Source organism: Hemitrygon akajei, chromosome 6 (genome assembly GCF_048418815.1).
Source record: "Hemitrygon akajei chromosome 6, sHemAka1.3, whole genome shotgun sequence".
NCBI lineage: Eukaryota > Metazoa > Chordata > Chondrichthyes > Myliobatiformes > Dasyatidae > Hemitrygon > Hemitrygon akajei.
Window position 1 is genome coordinate 178050535 of NC_133129.1, and position 14007 is coordinate 178064541.

A 14007-nucleotide genomic window follows, 5' to 3' on the forward strand; every position below is an offset into this window, starting at 1 on the left:
AAAACTGCCAAGCTTCTGGACGCTGCGACCTCACCTATGGCTCCAGCAAGCAGAAGCCCAATTCCACATTCGGCAGATAACCTCGGATGCCACATGTTACTACTACGTGGTGAGCTCCCTCGATTAGGAGACAGCCGCCCAGGTTGAGGAGTTCATACAGTCGCCCCCGGAGGACAGCAAATACACAGAATTCAAAGCCCTACTCATAAGGACTTTCGGACTCTCATGGCGCGAGCGAGCTGCCCGCTTACTGCACCTGGATGGTTTGGGGGACAGGCCACCGTCGACTTTGATGAACGAGATGCTGTCCCTGGCTGGAGGTCACAAGCCCTGCCTCATATTTGAGCAGGCGTTCCTGGAGCAGCTGCCCGAGGACATACGCCTGCTGCTGTCCGACGCGGATTTCAGCGACCCCCGGAAGGTGGCGGCCCAGGCGGACGTGCTGTGGAAAGCCAAGAAGGACAGTGGGGCATCCGTCGCACAGATCACCAGGCCACGTGCCCAACAGCAGACCAGACCAGGCCCGGCTGCAGAGCCCGCTAACCCCAGAGGCAGGGGTGAGGAGACCAACGAACAATGGTGCTTCTACCACCAGCGGTGGGGCGCAGAAGCCCGCTGCTGTAGCCCGCCCTGCAAGTTCCCAGGAAACATCAGGGCCAACCGCGGCTGATAGCTACGGCGGCTGGCCGGCCATCGGGATAGCCTCCTGTATGTCTGGGACAAGCAGTCGGGACGCTGCTTTTTGGTCGACACCGGAGCCGAGATCAGCGTCTTACCTCCGACGAGTTGCGACACCCGCAACAGAGAACCGGGTCCCACCCTGAGGGCTGCGAACGGCAGCACAGTAAGGACCATCGGCACCCGTACGGTGTGGCTACAGTTCGGCTCCAGCCAGTTCCCGTGGGACTTCACACTGGCCGCCGTAGCCCAACCGCTCCTGGGAGCGGATTTTTTGCGAGCTCACAGCCTACTGGTCGACCTGCCAAGGAAGAGACTGGTCCACGCCAAGACCTTTCAAACGTTTTCCCTGGGTGAAGCCCAGTTGCCAGCCCCACACCTAGACTCCATCACCCTGTCCGACAACGACTTCACCAGAGTCCTGGCGGATTTCCCATCAGTTCTGGCACCGCAGTTCACGGCGTACAGCACCACATCCCGACACAAGGACCACACCTCCACGCCCGTGCTCGAAAGCTTCACCCGGACAAGCTCCCACTGGCGAAGGAGGAGTTCAAGAGGATGGAGGAATTGGGGATCATACGGCGGTCCAACAGCCCATGGGCCTCCCCCCTGCACATGGTGCCCAAAGCAACAGGGGGCTGGAAACCATGCGGTGACTACCGCAGGCTGAACGAGGCTACAACGCCGGACCGCTACCCTGTGCCGCACATTCAGGACTTTGCAGCAAACCTGCATGGTGCACGGATCTTCTCCAAGGTAGACTTCGTCCGGGGCTACCATCAAATCCCGATGCATCTGGACGACGTCCCCAAAACGGCTCTCATCACCCCGTTCAGCCTTTTCGAGTTCCTCCGCATGCCGTTCGGCCTGAAGAATGCCGCACAGACGTTCCAACGGTTAATGGACGCGGTGGGACGTGACCTGGACTTCGCATTCATCTATTTGGATGACATCCTCATAGCCAGCAGCAGTCGTCAGGAGCATCTGTCCCACCTCTGTCAACTCTACACCCGACTGAGTGAATACGGTCTAACAATCAACCCGGCCAAATGCCAGTTTGGGCTCGACACCATCAACTTCCTGGGCCACAGGATTACTAAAGATGGGGCAACCCCTCTGCCCACCAAGGTAGACGCGGTCTGCCATTTCCCCTGACCCAACACAATCAAAGGCCTCCAGGAATTCGTAGGTATGGTGAATTTCTACCACCGCTTCCTCCCTTCAGCTGCCCGAATCATGTGCCCCCTGTTTGCCCTGATGTCGGGTAAGGGCAAGTACATTACCTGGGACGAGGAGTCCGCCGCCGCTTTCGTTAAAACCAAAGAAGCCTTGGCAAATGCCACGATGCTAGTGCACCCCAGAACGGACGTCCCTACCGCCCTCACAGTGGACGCATCCAACACGGCAGTCGGTGGGGTACTGGAGCAACTCATCGCGGGTCGCTGGCAACCCCTGGCGTTTTTCAGCAAACACCTACGACCACCCGAGCTCAAATACAGTGCTTTCGACCGGGAACTGTTGGCGCTATACCTGGCAATCCGGCATTTCAGGTACTTCTTAGAAGGTAGGCCCTTCACCGCGTTCACGGACCACAAACCTCTTACCTTTACGTTCACAAAGGTGTCCGATCCCTGGTCGTCCCGCCAGCAGCGCCATCTGTCCTACATCTCTGAATACACAACGGATGTCCGGCATATCTCGGGAAAGGACAATGTCGTGGCGGACGCCCTCTCCCACCCTAACATCCAAGCCCTGTCCCGGGGGTACTATGAAGCACTGACGGAGGCGCAGCAGGCAAGGAGATCCCTAGTTACAGAACCGCAGTCTCCGGTTTGCAGCTCCAGGACCTCCCCGTAGGCCCAGGTGAGAGGACCCTACTCTGTGACGTCGCCACCGGCCAGCCCCGTCCCGTCGTCCCGGCAAACTGGCGGCACCGCGTTTTTGACTCCATTCATAACTTAGTGCACCCCTCCATCAGGACAACTGTCCGGCTGGTAGCCAACCGGTTCGTTTGGCATGGACTCCGCAAGCAGGTCAGTGAATGGGCCAGAACGTGCATGCACTGCCAGACGGCCAAGGTGCAGCGACACACCAAGGCCCCGCCGCAGCAGTTCCACCCCATCCGCCAGCGTTTCAACCACATTCATGTGGATATCGTGGGCCCCCTGCCAGTGTCGCGAGGAGCCCGGCTCCTCCTCACTATCGTAGACCAGTTCACAAGATGGCCAGAGGCGATCCCGCTCACCGACACCACCTCCGAATCTTGCGCCCGAGCACTGATTGCAACCTGGGTATCTCGCTTTGGTGTACCGGCCCACATTACCTCTGACAGAGGCGCCCAGTTCACCTCCAGCCTGTGGTCAGCTATGGCCAGCCTTTTGGGGACACAGCTGCACCACACCACTGCCTACCACCCACAGTCGAACGGACTGGTGGAGCGTTTCCACCGTCACCTGAAGACGGCTCTCATGGTCCGCCTCAAAGGGCCTAACTGGGTGGATGAGCTTCCCTGGGTCCTGCTCGAAATCCGCATGGCGCCCAAAGAGGATCTGTACACCTCGTTGGCCGAGTTGGTGTACGGCGCACCCCTGGTTGTCCCAGGAGAGTACATACCAGCCCCAAGGGGGCAAGAGGAAGAACCCGCATCAGTCCTGGGCAGACTATGCTCGGTAACCTGGCCCGCATACCCACTTCGCAGCATGGGCAGCACCCGACCTGCGTACCCAAAGACCTGCTAAACTGTAAGTTCATTTTTGTACGACGGGGCAGACATCGGGCACTGCTACAGCGGCCCTACGAGGGGCCGTTTACGGTGATCAGAAATGACGGGTCCACATTCATGCTGGACATTGGGGGAAAGAGGAGGTTTTCACAGTGGACGGAATCAAACCGGCCCATGTGGACTTGGCGCAGTCGGTCGAGATTCAGGCACTGCGGCGCAGAGGCAGACCTCCCAAACAGAGTCTGACCCAGACTGTGGACATTGGGGGGTGTATCGCCGGTTCTGGGGGGGGTTATGTGGTGACCCACTTCCCAGCGCACTCGAACCGGCTCACAAAGTGGCACGCGCTGGCATTGAGGCCGGTCCCAAAGAGGGCGCCAAGCCTTCTTCACCAGCAAGGGGAAAAGCCCGTGCGCGGGACGGGACTGTGAATATGCGTTCCCTACAGCATTCCCGCCCGGGGAGGGCAGGAACAGGAAGGCTTTAAAGCGAGGCCGCGAAGTTTGAATAAACCTCTTTGCAACTGCAGCTCACCGACTGCGTGTCGTTATTTCAGCGCTGCGTGTAGCACACCGCTACAATATGTTAATAATTTAGATGATGGTTTTGATGGCTTTGTCGCAAATTTTGCAGATGATACGAAGATAGGTGGAGGGGCAGGTAGCTCTGAGGAAGTAGAGAGGCTACAGAAGGACTCAGACAGATTAGGAGAATGGACAAAGAAATGACAGGTGGATACAGTGAAGGGAAGCATATATTCATGCACTTTGGTAGAAGTGAAAGGGTTGACTATTTTCTAAATGGAGATAAAATACAAAAAGCAGAGGTGCAAAAGGACTTGGAGTCCTTGTGCAGGATTCTCTGAAGGTTAATTTGCAGGTTGAGTCAGTGGTGAGGAAGGCAAATACAATGTTAGCATTCATTTCAAGAGGACTTGAATATAAAAGCAAGGACGTAATTTTGAAACTTCATAAAGCACTGGTGAGGCCTCACTTGGAGTATTGTGAGCAGGTCTGGGCCCCTGATCTTAGAAAGGATGTGTGAAACTGGAGAGGGTTGAAAGGAGGTTCATTAAAATGATTCCAGGATTGAATGGGTTGTCATATAAAGAGCGTTTGATGGCTCTGGGTCTGGATTCACTAGAATTCAGAAGAGGGGTGACCTCATTGAAACCTATCGAATGATGAAAGGCTGTGATAGAGTGGATGTGGAGGGGATGTTTCCAGAGGACATAGCCTCAGAATAGAGGGGCATCCTTTCAGAGTGGAGATGAGGAGGAATTTCTTGATCTAGAGAGTGATGAATCAGTGGAACTCTTTGATGCAGGCAGCTGTGGAGACAAAGTATTTATGTATATTTAAGGCAGAGGTTGATAGATTTTTGATTGTTCAGGGCATGAAGGGATTACAGGAAGAAGGCAGGAGATTGGGGCCAAGAGGAAAATTGGATCCTATATCATACAGTCTTATGGTTTCTGGCATCTCCAAGCCTGAATACTTGAAACCACAGTGAGAAAAACTGTCCTGGATTGTCTTATTCCTCTTTTTTTTGCCAACTATCAGTGACAAAAATCACTGCTTTTTGAAGAGAAAACTGATGCTACTTGAAAACTGTTACTGTGCAGTGTATAACAGCCATTCAAACACGAGTCTTGATGTAGTTAGAAATTGTTTGGCAACTGTCTCCTGTCCCAATTGAGTGGCATAGTGTCCCAAACAAATGAAGGGAATCCTTGCTATTTTCCCGATTTGTACTTGTTCTTTAAGAGTTGGCCCAATTAAGCGGCTGTCCGATTAATCGATGGCCCGATTGACCAGAATCTACTGTATTTAGTAATGGGAGCCAAAGACAGTGTGGTCATTCTTCAGTATTATTAAGAGGAAGAAATTATGACTCATCCTTCAGAATGCCACCAAGCAAACACAAACAACAGTGTGAGGTGGTGGAGAGATTAAGGTTGGACTAAGAAAATGCACATTGGGTTAAAAATACAAGTGCACCTCAGGTAGTACAAAAAGTGCACTAACCAAGCACATTGCCAAAACTGCTCTAGCAATTTTTACAACATTTTGCTTTGTACATTCCCATTTTATTTCCTTACCTGCACATTTGGTCCCACTACGCAAGTACAATTACGAAGAAAGAATGGCATCTTCTTTAGAAGTTTGCAAATATTCAGCACAACATCTTAACCTTAGGCAACTGCTATAGTGTGTAGTGGAGAGTATACTGACTGGCTGCATCACATCCTGGTAAGGAAACACCAATGCCCTTGAACGGAAACTCCTATGAACAGTAACAGATACAGCATAGTCCATCATGGGTAAAGCCCTCCCAACCATTGAGAACATCTACATGACATGCTATCACGGGAAAGCAGCATCCATCATCAGGGACCCCCTCCTTCCAGAACATGGTCTCTTCTCAAAGCTGCCATTAGGTAGAAGGTACAGAAGCCTCAGGACTCACATCAACACATTCAAAAACAGTTATTACCCTTTTACCATCAGGTTCTTGAAACAAAGGGCTTATATACACACTGTACTGCTACTGCAAAGCCAACAAATTTCAAACAACAAGTCTTAGGTGGTGTGTGTATATATCACACACACACACACACACACACACACACACACACACACACACACACACACACACACACACACACACACACACACACACACACACACACACACACACACACACACACACACAATATATATAGCTGGGATATCCAAGACTTTTGCACAATACTGTAGTGATTTTTTATGTATTGCACTGTACTGCTGCAAAAAAAAATCATGGCCTATGTGAGTGATGATAAACCTGATTTTGGTATGGGTCTCTATTGTGGACTGAGAGTGGGAGAGGGAAAGGGGAAGGGAGAGGGGAGGGAGCAGGAAGCACTAGAGTGACATTCTGTACTGATCAATAAACCAATTGTTTGTAACCAAATGACCTTGCCTGGTGTCTCAGGGCTGGGTGTGTCTGCACCCATATAAACCCCCCCCCCCCCCAACCCTGGCACTCCTTCTCTGCCACCTATCCCACATCCCTCCCGCGGCACACCTGCCTCGCCATTCCCAACATCCTTTGCTCCTGCCAGTTTTACAAACTTGCTCTCCATTTGTAGAATTTCTACAGAATAATTGCATTTGTAAAAATTACAAGTACTGACTGCAGACCATTTTTTTGACAAAAATGGTTTTATTTAGAATCAAAACATTTTACAAATAGTTATCGACCTATTGGTGCAAATATATAAGCCATTGAATTAAACAGAAAGTGGAGACAGAGATTGCTCAAGCAGTCCATGTTTAGAATCTCAAATGTTGATTAATTGAAGGCAAAACTCTGGAAGCTGATTTCCTGAATAATAAAGCCAAACTCGTCAGAGATTATATGAAACAGAGGAACAAGAAACTGAAGCAAAATAGGAAAAATGTTTAATTTCTGTAAGGGGAACATTAATTTTTGTTAAAGGCAAGAGAAATTTGGAAAGTTCTGGTGTCAGCAGTTCCAGAGGGAGAGTGATTTGCCTCAAAATTTCTGAAGTCTTAAACAAAATCTAAATGTCAATTGCAATTGATGACAAACTCCAAAATAAACTTGGCAAATTCAGTAAAATAACATTATAATCATAGTTAAGTAAAGCCGTCTGTATTTCACAATAATTAAGGACTTACAGCACACAAAAAGCATGACTACACAGAGACTATGTATGTTATTCACAGTACGGTTTCATAACCCTATAGGGCATGAAAGAATTACCAGAATACCCTCCCTGGAATTTTGCACAGAGTAATTCATGTGTGAAAAGAAATGTAAGCAGGCCTAATTAGGGATGTGCGAGGTCTTCAAGTAAAATACTTCATCTCTTCCAGTCAGATATTGTGACCTGCACACCTTCAAGCTAATCTCCTTAAATGTAGGCACCCAAATCTTGAGGTAACTCACTAAAGTGATTTTATTTCCCTTCATGCTTTGTACGGGAAAATGATTTCCTGAGTCAACATTTTCAAGTTCAATTAGTCAGAACATTAGCAATTAATACTCAGAATACTAAAAGTGACAAGGCAGGTATTTTATGATCCAATTATCCCATTTACTGAAAGTGCTGTCCATCAAGGTACAGTTCCTCAAGTTCCATTCATATCATGAGCTTATCCAAGTGGTATTTTTCAGCAACAAGACTTTCTGAACAGTGCTAACAGATCGTACATTTGCAATGCCGTCTCATCAACTCAAATGAAACTTATAGTTGCAGTCTCTAAAATGTAATTAGGAGATGGAACTTTAAACTCTTGTTTGTATCACAAAAGTACAGAGAGTGACAGAAACACCAGCCTGACAGATGATATACATACTTGGAATGAGCCTGGAATGTTCCCGGTCTGAACTCAATTATGTGAATGGATGAATTTGATAAATAGTTTCCCAAAAGACCTACAGTACAGTTGAGTTGCTCTCATATTAAAATGGTACAGATTTCTTTAAAGAGGAAATAAAAGAAGTTGGTCTAATTCAGGGTTGATAAACCATCATCTGAACTTGCTCAAATTCAAATATGCTCCTGTCCATCAATGGTGGTAATAAGTGTTCTTGGATATGGAGGTCCAAATATTTGAAATGTACACCTTTCCCTCACTTCTAAAATTTATATGTGTTCCACAGCAAATGGAGCAATCCAAGCATAGAATACAATGTCAATTTAGTATTCTTATTGTGTAACTTAATTATCAAAAATTATTTTTCATGACTAGATCCTTCTCCATAATCCTTCATCAAAACCTGTGATTCATCTTGAATTGGTACATAAGGCAAAGCCCAGAGCAAAGGCGTTCTTTAGACCAAATATAACATTCTGACATTACAGGGACAAAAAATATTAAAACTATAACCAATCCATTTGGTGTCATAATACAGTATTGAATTCATGGGATAAAATCTCATTAAATTCATGGGATGAAATTTGGTATCATAATCTCATTGCATTCGTGGGATGAAATCTCATTAAATTCGTGGGATGAAATTTCATTGCATTCTTGGGATGAAATTTGGTATCATAATCTCATAGTATTCATGGGATGAAAGTAACAAGTTCTGGACACTGGCTAATATGATAGGGCAGTTTCCGATCGTGGTCAACAGCTAATGTTTCAGCTCAGTGCTGGCAGTGGATTTGCTTCAAATTCAGGCTGAAACACTGGAAAGACCATCTGAATTACAATGGAAACTGCAAGCTCAGAGCTGACTGGTATGAAGAATGCAGATCCGAGTTTTGATTATGGGAGCCACACTTGAAGACCCGCACTCAATGAAAGAGACAGTTAATAAAATGATCTATTAGGTAATTAGGCCTTGAAATTCCAGGGTCAGCACATTTTTTAGTGTGAAGCAGCTTCTGAAGACAGTATTTTTTGAGTCTGACAATGATTTGGCTGACTGAGCTGCTAGACTAACATGGAATAGTAGACGATTTTTGTGAGGAAAATATACTTATTATTGATGCAGGAGAAACATTACAGAAGACACATGCTTAAGTATTCAGCTGTACTTAATTCTAACCCAATATAAATATTTTCAATTTTCCAATCATCCCTGGAGCTGAAAATCCTGCAGCTTGGAAGAAATGAGACAAACTTCTGCCAAAAAAGACATTAGTTTGCAGATTTAAAGTCCGCATTAGTTAAAATGTTATTCCTTCATATAATAGAGTAAGAAAGTGTTTGAAAAAGGCTAAACTATGAAAATAAACCAACATTTCTGTATCATTTCTGGAGAATTTTACATCCACATAGTTACATACAAATATCACATATTCAAATACAAAGAGTAATTAATTTAATTTTTATAGTGCATATGTCTATATTAAAATACACTTAATATAAATGTTCACTATTAATGCCAATTTTTTAAAAAATCCATACTAATTTGTCCATTCATCTTCTGTAGCGATGGGATTTTCAGGAACCAGAAAATGACCTGTATAAACAATATATTTCAGGAAAAAAAGTTACTAAGAAATCTGTTATAAAATGAATAATCCTCACTGTGTGATGATGGACTAGTATCCTAACTCCTCCCTGTATCTCAGCTCCTGCAATTACATCCTACTAGAATGTGACTCCCAATTATATGATGCAATCTTCAATACTCCACTGAATAACAAAACTCACAGCCAAGTAACAATCATGCAGCCCATTAATCTGTGCCAGTATTTGAACTTCATATCATCCACCATATAGTATCTCATCCTCCCTTGTATTTATTTAACTTCTCCCCGAATGCATCTTTGCTTTTGACATCAACTGCTACTTGCGGTGCTGTGCTGTATATCTTAAGCATTTGTTAATAAAGAAATTGATCCTGAATTATGGTAGGCAATGCAAAGACGATTTACTAAATTGGTTCCTGGGGTGAAGGGGGTTGACATATCAAGGAAGACAGAACAGATGTGTATGCTCACTGGAATATAGAAAAAAATGTGAGGGAGTCCAGGACCAGGGCCCACAGCCTCGGAATAGGACATCCCTTTAGAACCGAGATGAGGAAGAATTTCTTTAGCCAGAGTGTGGTGAATCTGTGGAATTCATTGCCACACACAGCTGTGGATGCCAGGTCAAAGGGTATATTTAAAGCAGAGGTTGATAGGTTCTTGATTAGTCGAAGTGTCAAAGGTTATGGGGAGAAGGCAGGAGGATGGGGTTGAGAGAGATAATGAATCAACCATGATGGAATGGCAGAGCAGTCTTGATGGGCCAAATGGCCTTCTCTGCTCCTATGTCTTATGATCTCTTATAAAATTAGGGTGGATTTCATTGAAATATGATTTCAAGTGGGATGTTTCTCTTGGTTGTGATTTCAAGAATTAGGGGACTTGGTTTCAGGAAAAAGAGTCATCCAATTCAAGAAAGATGAGGAGGAACAACTTCTCTGAAGGTGAGTATCTTTGGAAATCTCTTATCAGAGAGACGTGGGGTGCAAATATTGAATGTATTAAAGAGATAGATTGCCAGACATTTAAACTGCAAGGGGGTCAAGGAGTACAGGGGAAGGATGGGGACAAAAGATTGAGGTTAAAATTGGACAAGCTCCGGTCCTACTGATTGGCAGAGAAGACTCGAGCAGCTGACTCCTGGTGCCTTGGCTTGAGGAACAGACAGAGTTTATTAGATCTTGGTTAATCTCCACAACAGAACCTCTGAGAGAGAGTAGCACTCCATCATTCCTGCACTGGAGTTCAGTCTGAAATGTTGGCCTCAAGACACTATCAGAAAGTGAATCTGGAACCTTGTGATTCAGAGGTGAGAATGCAACATATTCAATGAAACCTGAGCTTTATTTCCATCTCTCTACAAATTAAACCCAGTGCCTAGTTTGCTTATTTTATGGATCTGTAAGTTTCAAGTTATAATGACTTTTTCACACATCTGCATTAACCCAAAGCAATTTAAAGCCAATGAATTGTGAATTGTGAAGATTTTTCTGTGCAATGTTCAACATCTGCTAAACTAATGCAATAACCACTTAGTTCCTCTAAAAGACAGCAATTGTGCTACCTACTTGGGCGGTGAATCTGTGGAATTCATTGCCACAGACAGCTGTAGAGGCCAAGTCATTGGGTATATTTAAAGTGAACGTTGATAGGTTCTTGATTAGTGAAAGTGGCAAAGGTTTTAGGGAGAAGGAGTTTGAGAGGGATCGTAAATCAGCCATGATGGAATGGCAGAGCAGACTCAATGGGCTGAATGGCCTAATTCTGTTCCTATGTCTTAAGATCTTACCCTTGGTAGGGAGGAGGAGGAGCATCATGTTGTCCAGTTGCCATAAGTGCTTGCTCATAAGATGGCAGAAATGACTTTGTGGTCCCAGGAGTGGACACAAGATAAATTGTGTTTTCTTCAGTCCTCCTGATGAAATAAAGCCATTAACAAACGTAACTAAACATTTTCATTAGCCACAATTTTCGTAACAGTACAAAGTTAAACAGAATTGGTGGGCTAGGATAAACATACGGATCATTAGGCTCCATTAACTACAATGAAATAAATTTAAATTTAACAGCTTGGCTTAAATAAGTACCTGTGCAAATTACACTGCATACACGCAGAATTCTCATAAAACTACTGCAGTTGTATATAAAGTGGATCAGTTGATAAAACTCACTAAATATCTCCACTTTGTGGCAAATTATATATAGTGGTTTTTTTTCACAATTGTGTGGTTTCCCTACTTCAGTCAACCGACTGGAATCATGAGCGATTATTTTGCCTCTGTGTAGTAGTCCACTTTCACTACGGAACAACAAGAATATCCATGTTCAACTTCACGAACCTCCATGCTGGAAATTTAAATGATGAATTAAATGTAGAAAGAGGTGAAATCTACAACACTGCACTTCCAGTTGTCAAGACATTAGACTGTCTTACCATAAATGTGCATCTCACACTTTATGTCAATCTGTCAATTTTCAGGCCTTGCCACTCAGAAACTTGTGCTAATTATTATTTTGTGACTGTATGCGCTGGACTGTAACTACGAGAGGTGATTGACAAGTTCGTGGCCTAAGGTAAGAGTCAATTTTAGAAAACCTAGCACATTTATTTTTCAACATAGTCCCCTCCAACATTTACACACTTAGTCCAGCGGTCGTGGAGCATACGGATCCCTTCTTTGTAGAAGTGGTCCACAGCAGGGGTGATTGATAAGTTCATGGCCTAAAGTAGGAGATGAATTATTAACTTCAAACTTTCTGCATTATCACTCAAAGAAATGAACTGCACGTGCATGTAACGAGATCTGTATAACTCATCTCCTTCTACCTTAGGCTACAAACTTATCAATCACACCGATGAGTTATTAACTTCAAACTTTCTCCATAATCACTCAAAGAGTTGAACTGCATATGCATGTAACGAGAGCTGTATAACTCCTCACAGAGATATTGGCAAAAGTGATTAAGTTTTAAGCATTTATATTTTAGTCTAGGGGGAGGGAGCCTGAATGGAGGAAAGAGAATTACTTTAGAAGGGGATCCAGAGCATGGGACCCTGCCAGCAGAAAGCAAAGCAGCCAAACAGTAGAAAGGTTAAAATCAAGATAAGCCGATAGTGTTGTAAGCAGTTAGACAGGACCAGAGAGGGGTTTGCAGAGAAACATATACTGTAAATTATATAATTGATGCTTAATTGAGAGGCAAGGTAGGTTATTAAATACATCAGTAGTGGCAGCAGCAAGTGTTTAGAGTGGCAATTGAGAAGAACATTTTGTCTTAGATGGTGTCAAGCTTCCTAAGAATTATTGGAGAGTATTCCAATGTGCTGCCAACATTTACATTGATGATGCAGTGAGTTACTGGAGTCTTGAGTTACTCAATACAGGATACCAAACATCTGACCTTCCTTGCTCTTGAGGCTACTGTATTTACACAACTAGACCAGTTTCTGGCAATGATGGCTAAATAAGCAAACAATGGGGAACAGACAATGGAGAAATGAGCAGGGAGTTGGTCAGATTCAAGACTGTGTGGTGTGGATGCTTCTTATCATAAATCAGTGAGTGTCTGAATGTTATCTAGGATTTTCTTCACTTGAGCACAAAATGTTTCATTGTCATACAGTACAACCACAATGAAACATTAGAAGAACTGGAATGATTTTTAATTCTTTGGGGAAAACCTAGATTGTGAATGGAACTATGCAGACAAAAGCTCTTTTCTTCATGTTAGTCAAATTTTTAAAAGCAAGTTAACAGCAATAACTTTATTAGAATGGAACATCTAAAATATGAGAGCTTTTTCCAGATCAAAAAAGAAATTATTTTCTCCCAATGAAAATAATTCTTTCAATTTGCTATGAAATTTAAATTCTGGTCTTAACACACAGAACATGTACTGGGTGACCAGTTTATCAGGTACAGGGGTGGAACCTGGTGTGGTCTTCAGTTGTAGTACATCAAGGTTCGATGTGTTGTACATTCAGAGATGCTCTGTAACACGTGGTTATTTGAGTCACTGTCAGTTTGAACCACCCTACCATTCTCTGTATATATCTCCTTTGAACTTTGCCCCCCTCATCGTGAGTGCACATCCTCTGGCATTTCCACCCTGGGAAGAAAATTCCGACTATCCACTGTTTCTATGGATCTCATCATTTTATAAACTTCCATCAGGTGTTTTCTCAGCCTTTGATACTGCAGAGAAAGCCACCCAAGTTTTATCCAACCTCTCCTTATGGCTCATACAAAATAAATATGATTAAAGCTACAAATTCTTTATAAAGACATATGATGTTTTTTTCCCTCTGAAATCAATCTGTGGTGATTTATCTCAGCGAAGGTAGACAATTTCCTTCAACAACCTGGACATTAAATCCCACAGTCAGGCTTCCATCCAGTGAGTCTAATTGGAACTCTTCCATGCATATAACCTTTGTGTGGACGAGAGGGACTACAGTAGACTACAGAGTTGGCCACTGGGCAATGTTCCCTCTATTTCTTTCACAGCTGCTCACACCAACCATTGTTCTGAGCAGTAAATCTTTTTTACACAATCTGAAAATTGCATGGTACTTTAAATGTTTTTGTAATATGCATGCAAAATA

The 14007-nt window shown here is 44.5% G+C and overlaps 1 protein-coding gene across 1 annotated transcript in view; it reads right to left on the minus strand.

The window, feature by feature from the left end:
• Positions 1-6590: 6590 nt before the first annotated feature.
• The window catches only part of prrg4 (proline rich Gla (G-carboxyglutamic acid) 4 (transmembrane)), a 45961-nt gene continuing 38544 nt past the window's right edge, over positions 6591-14007 (minus strand). The window contains exons 6-7 of the mRNA XM_073049829.1: positions 11191-11316; positions 6591-9388 (exon numbers count right to left, since the gene is read on the minus strand). Of these exons, the coding sequence (XP_072905930.1) occupies positions 9370-9388; positions 11191-11316 (145 nt within the window). The 3' untranslated portion in view covers positions 6591-9369. The remainder of the gene's footprint in view (positions 9389-11190; positions 11317-14007) is intronic.